General features: G+C 41.6%; 1 protein-coding gene across 5 annotated transcripts in view; it reads right to left on the reverse strand.

The window, feature by feature from the left end:
* Positions 1-14,644, reverse strand: part of DPP10 (dipeptidyl peptidase like 10) — a gene marked incomplete at both ends in the record, with an annotated part of 1,304,794 nt that overhangs the window by 653,736 nt on the left and 636,414 nt on the right. For 2 of the 5 annotated variants that reach the window (XM_082841089.1, XM_082841088.1), the window contains one exon: positions 13,374-13,412. The exons of 2 other annotated variants lie outside the window; for them this stretch is intronic. In XM_082841089.1, the coding sequence (XP_082697215.1) occupies positions 13,374-13,412 (39 nt within the window). Of the gene's footprint in view, positions 1-13,373; positions 13,413-13,615; positions 13,688-14,644 lie in introns of those variants that run through there. One more of the 5 variants, XM_082841085.1, reaches the window with a different exon arrangement.

Here is a 14,644-nt window from a genome sequence, read left to right on the forward strand (position 1 = left end):
ACGAGTTTAAGGTGTATGTCCGACATAATGATTTGATATATCTATTGCAAAATGATTACCACAGCAAGTTTAGTTAACATCCATCACCTTATATAGCTACAAATTTTTTTCTTGTAATGAGAACTTTTAAGATTTTCAGCAACTTTCAAATATACAGTGCAGTATAACCATAGTCGTCATAAAAACAGAAAAACAAACAAACAAAAAAACAAAAACAAAGGGCAGCTCTGAAAGCCACCATTCCCAGGAACCACTACCACAATGCAACCTGATCAGACTTTATTTTGCTAAATCATAGAGAATGGCTTTTCACCTCCCTGTGTGCAATTATTCTACTTCATCTTCTCCACAGAGAGCTATTTGAAATTATCAAACTGTTCTCTTCCATCCTTCAAAAACACCTGGACCAATTTGTTGGGACCAATCTGACAAGCAATGTTGGCTGACGGGCAACTTCGCTGCTGGTGAATGGGGTCTGACATTCAAAGCTCCACAGGGCTTGTAGAAAGTTATGATAAAGTTGCTTGGTTGCAACGTCAAGTGTAAAGTTGGTTGCAACATCAAGTGGAGACCCAGACTGCACCATTTTTGTAAGGTCAGGATGTTAAGCAAATTTTTGAGAACTTGGAAATAAAACATAATTACGATTGCGTGTGGGTCCTTCTAATGTCAAGACTGAGGAATTTCTAATCAGCCCACACAAGGATTATACAATTTAGGGAGAATGTCTCTTTCTTAGACTTACCATTTACTTTTGACATAGATCCAAAGTCTGTAAAGTTAGATGTTAATTGTAGAAGATAGATAGGTTACAAAAAATTTCTGTCTGCTATAAAAGATAACCACAAAGGTTATCATTTAAATTCCCTATTGGATATTAACCAGTTTTGGATCTAATTTTGCAAACTTTGTATGCCATTGTTTTCCTGACTATATAAATCTCTCTTCCTCAAACGCTTTATAAACTAGCTTTACCATCTTGATGGTTCCTTTATTAATAAGTTAAGTCCTTGACATAATGTTCCCTGTATATTTATATGAGATCCACAATTTCTTACTTGATAGGGATCAGTGCTGCTTTACAGGTCGTATATAATCTACAGCATCTCTTCTCATTCTCTGCCACCTCATCCGAGAAATGAGAAACCGCAGAAAATCGAGGCTTCACACAACCATTACACACATGACCACCTGCTCTTTGATGCTTCCCGATAGGATTGATATATAATAGATCTAATCTTATTAAACCTACTGCCTAGAAAAAAATTTTAAATTAAAAGAAGAACTTTTAAACAAGCTGGAACCTTCCCATGTTAATTCTCATCCACCTTTACTTCTCTGACAAGAACACAGACAACCAGAAATGACTTCCATGATCCCATGATTGAGTGAGTCTCCTCCTACCAACTCCCAACCTAGAAGTGAGGAACTCTGGTTTCTAATCTACTCCAGTTTCTAAATTCATCAGTGGGTATGGCCTTGAACAAGTTAGCCTTTATCATTCTCAGTTGTCTTATCAGTAGACCAGGTGACTTAATCACCAGAGTTAGTTAACCTTTTCAAAGAATCACATCTCTTATAAGGGCAAAACTAAAGGAAAATTACATTATATTGTTTAAAACGCTCAGAGTCAGAAACAGGGAGACATAGCGCTTGTTACTACTAATAATTACCACGTACGGATTTTATGCTCGCAATCTATTGGTTCCCATGCTCAGGTCATTTAATATGAAACTGCAGCATACTCATAAGAATAGATATTTTCCCCTCAAAAATTGGCTTTAGGGCTTCCCTGGTGGCGCAGTGGTTGAGAGTCCACCTGCCGCTGCAGGGGACACGGGTTCGTGCCCCGGTCCGGGAAGATCCCACATGCCGCGGAGCGGCTGGGCCCGTGAGCCATGGCCGCTGAGCCTGTGCGTCTGGAGCCTGTGCTCCGCAACGGGAGAGGCCACAACAGTGAGAGGCCCGCGTACCGCAAAAAAACAAAACAATTTGGCTTTAAATACAATTCAGCAGACAGTAATGATAGCAGTTCCATGTTATCATATTTACTTAATTATTTTACCACCTATATAGCCTCTTGGTGCTTTGTGACCTCCCTGAAACACCTTTTCCTGTTACAGACCGACTTATTCTAGAGTTTATATAACAATTATGGGCTTGTTATGCTGCATAGCTCCAAACCAGCAATTTTGTATCATGATGCTTTTGTCCTGGTTTTCGCCTTAACTAAAATCGCCTTGTGTGACGAATAAGCAATACAAAGCTGACATTTCTGAGCCCAAGCAGCTAATCCTAGATTGTATTTACCTATTTTCAAATATTTGCACCGTCTGTGATTCTATATTAGTTTTTTTTTGGATTTGCCATTACAGCTCAAGGACTGTAGCTCTGAATAAGAATGAAACAGTACTCCAAATGTAGACTGTGTCCGAAGCATGAGAAGGATTTTAACCATTGAATGGAGGGAAGAAATCAGGAAAGGCAAATCCACATTCAGTTCTCCACCTTCAGAATGCAAACTTTGTTGATTTTTCTGCGCTTATAAGGAATATAAAAATAAGTGGATGCCATATATTTTACTGACCAACTCCTAATCCATGTTTGCTCTGGAGCCGGGATGAATCCATATAATCTCCATGCCAAAATAAAACAAGAGCTCAGTATTAAAGTTGCTCTGAAGTCTAATCAAAGTAACAGAGAAAAAAGCTTTAAAGCTGGAACCTCCAATCCAGTGAAGCTTGATTGCCCATCCCTCTGGCTCTGTCTGGTAGAGCAACCCAATACACATCAAGGACAACAACAACAGAAAGCACAGCCACTGTCAGCATCCCCTGCTTAATAAACCTATCTCATTGCTAGTCTTCAGAACAATTCTGCATGGTAAGAATCATCCCATTTCCAGATGAAGTATTAAATTCAGAGAGAGACTGGGTAACTTGCTCAAACTAGTAAATAGAGTTTAAACTGAGGTTAGATTAATAGAAAGCCATAGTCCTTTCCACTAAAAAGAATTCTGTGTGACTCAAAACTACTTCTTGCTTATTTATTTTAGCAGGTAAAAGTTTCTCTGGTCTGGTATTAGAACTTGGGACTCTGACAAAATTATCACAGCTTCTAGAAGCAGCCCTGTCTTCCAAGAATTCCAGCGAATCAGAAGCCTGTTGTTTCTATTAACTTATCAAGCAAGCTCTAAAATTCACCTTGGTGCTTTCTAGGGTGCCAAGTGCATACCAAACGTAAAATAGATAGCTAGTGGGAGGCAGGCGCATAGCACAGGGAGATCAGCTCGGTGCTTTGTGACCACCTAGAGGGGAGGGATAGGGAGGGTGGGAGGGAGGGAGACGCAAGAGGGAAGAGATATGGGAACATATGTATATGTATAACTGATTCACTTTGTTTTAAAGCAGAAACTAACACACCATTGTAAAGCAATTATACTCCAATAAAGACGTTTAAAAAGTTTAAAAAATAAAAAAAAATAAAAAGGGATTCATCCAATCACTCGTCTATTCATCATTGAATTGCAATTTCAACTGCTGAAAGAGGATCAATGGGTCCTCTTTCATGCTGAGGGGAAGAGAAGAGGTTTAAGAATGCCTGTGTCTTCATGTACAGTGAGAGATGCTGTCGTTTCCTTGGAAGAGTGCATCTCACAGTTTACTCTCAGGATGGCTTTAGGACATTGGGGTGACTTCTTGCCATGGCAAGTTGGAGAAGATGCATATGCGGTTCTGTGAAGTTTTGCTGCCAAGTGCCAAAAAGTCTAAGGACCACTGACCTAGAACCAACACATCACACTGGAGAAACCAAGAAATGTCAAGTGAGTTTTGCCTACAGATTCAAAGCTTTTAAGAACATTAATTTAAAAAAACAAATTTTACTCTGACATCAAATGCTAAGGAAGGTGAATGTGCTACCAAGAAACTCTCAAAGGCTCTGTATCAATAGCTGACTCTGGCAGCAGGACACATGAAAAACGGCCATCGCTGAAAAGACCCCAAATCAATTATTGCTTCTGATTCTAACAAACTGTGTGATCTGAGACAGGCCACTCACCTCTGCACTGTCTCCTGATTTGAAAACAAAGGCATTAGATTCAGCAATCAGAACAGTTTCTCAAAACGTTATCATCATTTATGACTTTATGGCTACTTGAAGGGAGAATTCGGATGAGCAAGGCCACTATGGACATCGCGGTAGTTTAGACACCAGGGAATCAGTCTTGGACAGAAACTGGATCTCAGAAATACAGAAAGGTAGAAAAAACTGGATTTGGATTTGGAGATGACGCAGATGCAAAGGGAGACAAAGGAATCAACGTGACAATCCTGTAACGTAAGAAGCACTGATTCTGTGAGCGAACAGACATTTGTAAGGAGTGGCAGATGCAAAACACCCGTAATGCCACTGTGGCACTAATGTTCGGTAAACCTCATTTAGAATAATTATAAACAACCTCCACAGATGTGAATAAGGGTGAGTCTCTTCCATTCCAACTCCAGGTTCAATTCACACCTACCTATCACTGCCAACATGATTGTCAAGAAACGGAATATGCTTAATTCACAGGATCAGAGAAAAGGAATAACTTTATGAAGATGATGAATATACCTTCAAACTATATTTTCTTTATATCTTAAAACATGTTTTGTAGTATTCTAAAAAGAAACAAACCAGTGAAATGCATGGTCTTTTTCCTTAAAATCACTAAAAGCTAATAGCGTCGATAGGAAAATCTATTCATAAATTCATAGATCCCAGGAAATGTAAATTATATGCTAACCTAGCAAAACAAATGACCTATTTCTACAGTTTAGAAATTCTACATGAATTTTAAGATTTTTCTATAGATTCTTGACCTCTATTCAAAAAGTGTCTTGATTCCTAATCCTGGATTCTGTGTCTAGGTGAGAAGAATCATTATGCAAGTTTATGAAACATTGATTGAAAGGGTTGCTTTATTTTTAAAAAAAGACTTTCTAGCACTTGTTTCAAAATATGTGAAATGAAAAAAAAAAAAAGTCCATGTCTTGCATTAATTAACTCATATTAAAACCTTTCCTGGAGGTGAGATGTGATTAATGGAAGCGTGAGTATCAGAATTTTCACTTACTCCATTCCTCTTGCAAAAAGTAGACCCATGTACCAATAACAGGAAAGGCCTGCTTCTACCCTGTACAAGCATTATTAATGAAACTTCGAGTGGTCTCTCTGGTCCATTCTTTGAAAATAAATCACAGGAGAGCCTGCCATTCAGGTTCTCAGTGATACAATTCAGATTTGTCATATTTATGTTTTCAGAGCAGAGACTTTCAAATGGAAGAAGAAATCGAATCTTCATTTAGATCTCAAAAGGGGGCTGGGAATAAAGATAATCAACGTGGCTTGTTTCCTCACTTTTCTTCATTTGCTCTCTTGTAACCTGATACATAGGTTTTTGCATTGACCTGTTAAAAATTGATAAGTATGATAAATTACAATAATATTCAAGTCAGATAATATATACCTTGGCTAGAGAATACATAGGCAGCTTGACTCGGCACTTCCAGATCTGAAGTCAGTTTTGATTATGCACTTTCCTTAAATTTCAACTCAACATATCATCGGCTCCCATATGCAAAGAATTTCTAAGGAAATTCAATCGTTTCTGGAAACCAAACTTTTGTAAAGAGAGTATTAAACCATGAGCACTTCAAAGAAGATCCTAAACAGGTGAGCAGCTAAAAACAGTAGAAATCAGTCAGGTTGTTAAAAATTTTTACCTAAAGCCTTACAATAAACCGACTGTAAAATACCCAGTATATTTAGATCATAAGTATGTATGTGTACGTGGTGTGTGTACATATGGTAATGTACACACACACACACACATATATATTCAGCATTTTCATCAAGGTAAATGCAAAATTACCCTTGCAAAAGAATGAAATAATCTTCTTAGATGATTGAGAAGCATAGTCGCGATAAGAATAAAAAATACTTACTAAGTGCTGCCTTGGGCCAGATATTGTACAAGCCCTTCATACAGACCGTCTCTCACCCTTGCCGCACTCTCCCCATCTACTTCCTCTAAAGGTGAGGAAAAGGTTTTAGAGGGGTTAAAGCATTTGCCCTACACTGCATGATAAAGGGAAGAAGGAGGATTCAACCTGCAATCTGTTGGACTCTGTTTTCAACCTTACATCATGTTGCCTTCTTCCCCAGAATGTAATTAAATCTGAAAATCATTTGGCAATTCCAAAATATATTGTACAATAAAATGTACTGTTCTGGTTAATGGAATAAGCATGTTATCTGAAAGTTGGTTTAAAAATTATTAATGCTGGGCTTCCCTGGTGGCGCAGTGGTTGAGAATCTGCCTGCTAATGCAGGGGACACGGGTTCGAGCCCTGGTCTGGGAGGATCCCACATGCCACGGAGCAACTAGGCCCGTGAGCCACAACTACTGAGCGTGCGCGTCTGGAGCCTGTGCTCCGCAACAAGAGGCCACAATAGTGAGAGGCCCACGCACCGCAATGAAGAGTGGCCCCCGCTTGCCACAACTAGAGAAAGCCCTGGCACAGAAACGAAGACCCAACACAGCAAAAATAAATTAATTAATTAATAAACTGCTACCCCCAACATCTTAAAAAAAATTATTAATGCTTTAACAATTTTCAAATAAACCACAGGATGACAAACTTGAAAAGAAAATGAAAATCATTTTTTATTCTGTAGAAGATATTACCAAGAGTGCTGTTAACATCAATTATAGTTTAAAATAAAATGTTTATTTTAATCAGCTTTGGATACAAGTCAGTTTTCTGTATTTGGCCTGGCAGTGGGTGTTATATTTACCATCACATATGGGTATGTTTGAAACCTTGGAGATTTAGGACGGCTTAACTAAAATGAATCTACAGTAGAGGAGCTCTCTCTTAAGTGTCCCATTCTTTCCACTGAGCCTACTTCCCAGCTTTCTCTACTATCCTGGAAATGACAAGCCCTCCTTTAGTTAATATGTAACAAATGATAAGGATGTCTCTATCAGGTCGGGGAGGGGAGTGATAGGTGCACAATTTAAAAGCCTTGGAAAACAGGTGTTGTCTAGATGGAGAAAAGTAAAAGGAGATTAGTTATTGCCAAAAAGCTTGTGGATCAGATCAAGCATAAACTTTAACACAAGAGTGTGCTGGGAATAATCAACACTGAGCTGTAAGACTTCTCAAAGCGAGGCAGCATACACGAGGGTGGAAACATTTCTAACTCTACACGAAGACGTGTTTATGAAGAAGTTTATATTCCCTCCTTTATTAATTTGCCCTTTTTTGGAGCCTTTACAGGTCTTCAGATGGGAAGAGCTCCACCCTTTGCTAGTTGACGTATGTCTTCGTACATATACCCCCGTTATAATATTTCAGCAAGACGTGGACTTGATTAGAACACACGAAGTCACTCAGCAAGTATGAAAATATACGGAGGTAATTTTAATTGTCGCAACATCAAAAATGTTGTGTGTATTTAAATATTGCATAGGAATAACTGTAGAAAAATGTGTATAAAAAATCTTTCGAATTATGCTAAGCCCAATATTGGGTCACTCAGTCTCACCCCCAGGGATGGTAGGCGCACCCACACTGGGCTCCCTGCAGGGGGTTGCACTACTCCGCACATTCTCCTGAATGACTGAAATGACTGAAATCTCACCTCCTGAGATACTTCTATAAGTCACACCCCTTTTTTCTTCAAACTTCCCCTTTCTCCATGCTAATTACCGATATGAGTGCATTACATTGAAAATAATATGCGTATTCAGCAGCTAATTCCCCTGTTAGTGAGAATTAGCCAATGTTTACTGTCAGCCTGGTCCCTTACAGCGTAGGACAGTAAAAAGTGAGTTTTGATTGAGTGGAAATAAGGATGTTACAGAATAATTTTGAAGTCTGCATTTCTGCCAAATCAGGCTAGATGCCTAACCCAATAATTTTTATTACATTATTAAAATATTTTTATGCATGTGCAAACTCATATGTAATCATACACATATGTGTACTAAACAATGCAATACTCAGTAAAATGTTAAAATAATATACCAGCTGTAGGTGATTCAGTGATCCTCTAAGCTTTGTTTTCCCCTAGGCTCCTGTTCCTAGACTGTAAATTTAATGAGGGTATTGGTATGAAACAAACATTATTCAAAAGCTTTAACATATTATTTCATTCAATCCTTACCACAAGCATGTAAAGGATCTATCTGTAGTCACCTCCAGTAACAGATGAAATACAGAAAATGAGTTATCCTGCCCCCCAAAACACAGCAATGACTGGCCAAGCTGAGATATGAACTTGAATCTGTGCTTTCCAGTGCATAACCTATAGACAGTAGTAAAGAAATACTCCTGGTTGATGGCACAAAAGCTCACAGTCCTAGGTGCAACGTTCTAGCTTTGTGTACGTTGGTAAACTGTAAGTAAATCTAAAATATGCCTATAAGTACTAGAAGCTTAAAACATTATGTAATTATAAATGATTCAAGGAATGAAAACTGGGAAATAGCTTTATTTTTACTCAGAGAAATTTGGTTTCAGTGTTTTGTTTCCAATGCAATGCACTTCATAAGATAATGCAGCATTAATATTTAATAATACAATTTTCTTTAACTTGTTTTTAATATAGTTTAATCTTTCTTAAATGTGCAATTTGCTCAGTCTGAAATAAACAGAGAGATTAGAAGCTTATAAGCAAGGAATGTTTTGTGGTATGTTCTAAACTCAGCAGATACAATGTCATATATATGCAGTAAGATATACATAAAATATATATAATAAGAAATTGAGGGATGGTAGGAAACGTATAATATCTCCTAAGTTATAAAGACTTCTACATAGCACCTGCGTCAAATGTCTTTCATAACCAAATCATATAGAATTCTTCCACCAATAAGACAGTATATATTTTATGTTGAACGTTTAGAAGTAATAAATCTTCTATTAAATAAAGTTTTTCAACATGGTTTCTAAAAGCTATTTTTGAGGTTCTGAGTTAAAAACAATACTTTATAAACTAAATTATAACATGTTTATGTATTAGTAAGGGAAAAAAGGAAGAATAACTTTTTTATGAGTTCATTAAGCATACATTTGAAAATTTTAATCAGGTTTGCTAGACCAAAGTTGAAATAAAAATAGTGAATCCTAATTTCTTTATGAAAACATTTTAGGTTAATGTTACATAAAAGTCAAATGCACCATAGGTATTTTACAAAAGGCATTTTATACATTACACATTTAATCGCAATTCTGACCATGAATTATTTCATCAAGAGGCTGCTATGTGCTGAACTGTAAGTGACTGGATTTCTACCAGAATGAGTTTTGTTGTTGTTGTTGTTTATTTTTTTACGCATAACTAATGCTGCCTCTACAGCCAAAGAGTTGTTTATAAAAATACACTTTTTAGTCATACTTCAGAAAGTGAGGTTATGGGATTTTTCCTTGTTTGTTTTTGTTTGATTTCGTTTTTTTGGAGCCGAGGACTGTCAAACATTTTAGGAAATACTTTTCCCCATTGGACTCAGCAAAAGGGTGCCACCTGGTGGCAACGTGGGCAAATTCTAAACCAGGTCTAACTATAAAAATGTACTTGTTTAGGAAGCCTTGAAAGTCTCATCATTACCAAGGGCAAATGATACGAAATTTTTTTTTAAGTTCCTATGTACTTATCAGGGTATATCTGGTTCTTTTTATATTATTTTAATCAACAGAATAGATATTAAGTTAACTTTTAAATTTCAAGAGATATTATTTACATTTATAGTTGAAGCTTTAAACAAATTCTTTACTTTATAATCATGGTAAATTTGTACACACACATACATAATATTTGCAATTCTTCTGCATTATGCTAATCAGAGTGTGTTGAACTGTAACTGTGTAGAGGTTAGAGGTGGAGCTTTTTTTAAATTAATTTATTTATATTTTTTATCTTTGGCTGCATTGGGTCTTCATTGCTGCTCGCGGGCTTTCTCTAGTTGTAGCAAGCGGGGGCTACTCTTTGTTGTGGTGCACGGGCTTCTCATTGTGGTGGCTTCTCTTATTGAGGAGCATGGGCTCTAGGTGCACAGGCTTCATCAGTTGTGGCTCATGGGCTCTAGAGCACAGGCTCAGTAGTTGTGGCGGATGGGCTTAGCTGCTCCGGGACATGTGGGATCTTCCCGGGCCAGGGCTAGAACCCATGTCCCCTGCACTGGCAGCTGGATTCTTAACCACTCTGCCACCAGGGAAGTCCAGAAGGTGGAGCTTTAGACTTAAATGAGCTTATTTTTCTTAAATGCCATAGACTAGGGCTATGTCTCATCTCTACCACTTATGAAGTCAAGGTTGATCAAGTTGCTTAGTTTGTTTAATCCTCTGTGTTCTCATCTCTAAAACAGGAATAACAACAAGACCTAACTCAAAAAGTTGCTTCGAGGATCAAACAGAAAAATGCATTCGTTGAATGTTAACTTATCAACCCAGAGGACAGTACTCAGCACACGGCAAGCATTCAGGAAGTGATTTCCAAACCTAACAAGTTACAACTAGCCACTCAAGATTTTGTATCCCTTGATGTAAAATGGATATTGATTATACGCTAAGTGGGAACGACTGTTTCTACCAATAGCAAACATTTATTTTTAGACATTTTGTAAATATGGAGTGTTATAAAAACACCAGAAGTAACTGTTATAAACATTTATTTAACCAATGAAGCTTTAAAGGCAAGACTACTGAGATGATAAAAATATCTCCAATGATTCAGAACGTTAATAAAAATATTCACTTCCTGTTATTCTTGCTGCAGCTGCTCCCAGAGGAAGGGCTGCCTCTGGTCATGGCACCCTGTACCAGAGCAGATAAGATGAAACAGGGACGTCTGGCTCTCTAAAGGACCATCACAACAACCAAATTATGTGGTTCATAACCATTTCACCCAGAGGAGAGACTATGGTCTTCTACGGCGCTGTAAGTGGCAATGGGCATTTGATGGCATCAGGACAAGGCATCTTTGAGGTTTCATAAACATCTCTACCACAGAAAGCACAGGACCTTTCTGAAAACATTCAAAGGCTTAAATCACTCAAAATCAATACCTACTAAGTGACTAGTTGGAACATGCCCCTTATTTAACCATTAAGTAGAACTTCATAAAGCTACAGTTTTAGATAAATTTGTGAATCTTTTTTTTTCCCAGAAATATCGCAGAAACTTGAACAATCAGTCATGTCTATATGGAGGTATTATATCTAGGACCACATGAGAGTTGTCTGACAACTGCAGAATTAGGTCACAATGACTAATACTGTTAATAAAAATTTAGTAATCTTAGAAGAAATAGCTTAAGCACTGACAGCAATTGTCCACATCATCTGGTCATGATTTCACATGTCAAGCTTTAGACAAAGAATAGACTACATATAGGTATTTTCTGGGAGTGCTTGGAAAACCTCCAATGGGATGCTGCCATGTATATTTCAGTCTTTCTTTTCCCTTGAGAAATCAATCTCTTTCATTTTAACTCAAGCGTAATATGCATACCATTGACATTTTAAAATCATGTCAGTGCTCAGAAAGGCACTTTAAAAAACTCAATTAAAACAAGAGTTCTGCAAATGGCCACTCCCTGACTATTCGAAGTGACCATAAACAAAAACGCACACTAACAAGAGAAACAACGGATTCAAACTTAAATCTCTGTCTTTATATGAATTTTAAGTACCAGATTCGTTCTGACAAAAGGCTTTGCTGTCCAGATACTACTTGTCCACCATTTACATATACATTTTCAGCTTCTGTGTGCTCTGCTTTGCTTCTTCTTCCCCACCTCCACCACCACTGAACTGTCTGCAGCACCTCAAGTAACCAGCTGGTGTCACAGGTTAGTGAGCAAAGATTTCACGTGGGGACTCTCACCTGACTAATCATTCTTATTGGTAGCATCATTCCAAGAGCAGTAGAGAGGCTCAGTGGCTTGTTAATGAAGTTTAAGGGCTGTCAGTCTGAAAGAGGATATTAAATCCATGGTCCTCTCCTGAAATTATTTTTATAATCTGCTAACCAGTTGTTACTTTGTGATGTGTGCAGGAGGGAGCAGGGAAAAGAGGTATGAGGGGAAGGGACATACAGTGTAATACAAATGTTTTAATAATCTCATATTTATCTCAGGGTAGGGAGCAAAGAGGATGTTTAAGAAAACAACTGCTTTGTAAAAACTGCAACATTCATCCCAGTAAAGGGATGGGGAGCTGTAAGGCATTGAGTAATCCTCACCACCTGTGTGAAACATATGTGAGGGAAATGAGAAGGGGAGGGAAAAGGAGAAGAGAGAGGCCACTAGGCAGAAGCGATGACCAGGACTAGAATATTAATAACAGCAGCCCTGGCGTCGCCTCCTCTGCCCACCCCGCCCCCCGGCCACTCAGGACGATTTGGACAGCTCCCCTTCACTAGTTCCTCAATGCTTAGAATATGCGAAGAGCCGAGATGCTACTGGAGCCTCGCTGTTTGCACCCCCTCCACCCATGTCTAGCAGTGAGCTAAGAGTGTCTCTGCCAGAAATGCGTCGGGCGGCCTTCAACAGTGCACTCGGGGCAAAGGGACCATCTCTGTACCCCGGCGCCTCCCTTCTCCAGCTCCCTAGTTATACGCGGACCTAAGTGTAACCCTCTAGGTTCAGACTCTCTAATTCAGATAAACGTGACAGCATCTCGACCCGGCTTCTCACAGCCGCCCTCTTCTTTGCCAGGGCACCTCGGCGCTCCCGACCCTCCAACTTTGGGAAAAAGCGACACCAAACTCCCAAGTCACCCCAATCCAGGGACAGAAACGAGATGGAGATTCACCATATGGTTATGCTACAGATCCCCAAAGACCGAAACACAAAGGGGGTGGCCGGAGCAGAAAGACGGAAAAGCAATTAAAATAACCCTCAGCCAGCACAGGGCACCTCATCTCTGCAGACACAACACATCTGGACCCAACAAATCACTAAAGCCAGTATCCTCCCAGTTCCCCCTAATTATGCCTTTTTGCTCCAAGCTCCGTTCCAAGCAGACCACCTCAAAGGTGTGCGCCCCCGTCCCCGTCTCCTCAAAGGAAAAAAGAAAGGAACGGAAAAACTCTGCCGGCCTAAAGGTCATTCGCCTACTCGGGTAGCTTTGGCCAGCGCTCGTCTCACGAGCTACGTGAAGAGAGGGCTCGAACCCAGCAAGTGGACGCCTCCAGGCGCGCAGCAATTCCTCCAACGTGCGTTACTAGGGGCCAAGAAGCCCCCATTCCTTGGCCCCGGCCACCTCTCCCTCCCTCGCTCGGGGGCCCTCCCGCTGGGGTTCCCTGGGCCACCCCAGCCTTTACCTCTCTCCCCCCTTCCCCGCGGCTCTCCACCGTGCGCATCCTCTCGCCCGGCCCCGCAGCGCGCTCAGATGCTCTAACTTCCTGCGGAGTCCATGCATGAGCTGAGGAAGAGCCTTGGAACTGGGGCGGAGGGAGGGTGGGGAGAGGGAGGCGTGGGAGCCGAGCCCGGGAGGAGGGGCGGGGGGAGCGCGGCTTGCAGTCTCCCTCCCCTGGCGGGCCTGGCCGCAGCTGCCCACTCTCACCTGGTCCGCCGACTGAGCCTGGCTCGCCCTGGCCCCCGGGGTGGGCTGCTGCTCCGGCTTCATGGCTGTCATCGCCGGCGGCCCGCGTTGGCGCTCACTTCCTCGCGGGCACTTCAGACTCGGGGTCCGTCACTTGGCAGCGATCGCATGTCACAGGCGCCCGACGCTCTCCGAATTGGAGGAAGGGAAAGCGGCAGCGACGGGGTGGGGGGAGGGGAGCGGTAGGGAAGGGAAGAAGAGCGGCACCAGGCAGGCTCCCCCCTTCGGCTACCGCAGACCCTCTAACTCCCCACTCCCCCCGCCCCTCACCACCCCAAAGCGCTGAGAGCCTTGGAGACCAGACACCAGCAAGAGACAAGTTAGTGGAGCGGCGAGCGGCGGGCGAGCGGCACCTGACCGCGCTCGAGCTTTGTCTCGCAGTCCCGGAGGAGCCCGGCTCGCATTCTACCGCAGTCCGCGCCCCCCGCCCACCCCCCGGGGCTCCCCGCGCCGCGCTCAGCCCGCCAGGTGGAGCAGCCGGGCGCCGCGCTCCAGCATCTCCCCAGTAACCGCAACGCAGGAGAGAGCCCTGCGCCACGCGCCAGCTCCCCACACGCTCGACCAAGGCTGCCAGGCTCCACGGGTCCCCTCACCACCCCCCCAATCCCCCCGCAGGCTCCTGCTAAAACCCGGAGAAGCGGAGTGCCAACGTGCAAAGCCCTCGGTGGCTCCAGCGCTGCCATTGGGCATGCTCTAGCGCTCCGAGAAGGCAGGGGGCAGCGGGGTACTGGGGTTCCAGAGCCCCATCCGGGCCACCAGCACCTGTCGGGACCCAAGAGGGTGTCATTGCTTATGACCCGAGGCTTTGCGCCTCCTGATTTGGGTCAATGGGCAGGGGTCCTTTAGCCTCCAGCCTGGATTCCCCTGCTAGCTCTCTGGTAAATAATGCCAGTGGAATTCCTAAAGGTTGAATAAAAACAATAATGACGATACTCTGGTACTCACATTTTTCTTTTTTTTCTCTCTCTCTCTCTTTCTTTGGACACGTAG

This window comes from Leucopleurus acutus (assembly GCF_964270905.1).
Source record: "Leucopleurus acutus genome assembly, chromosome: 6".
NCBI classification, from domain to species: domain Eukaryota; kingdom Metazoa; phylum Chordata; class Mammalia; order Artiodactyla; family Delphinidae; genus Leucopleurus; species Leucopleurus acutus.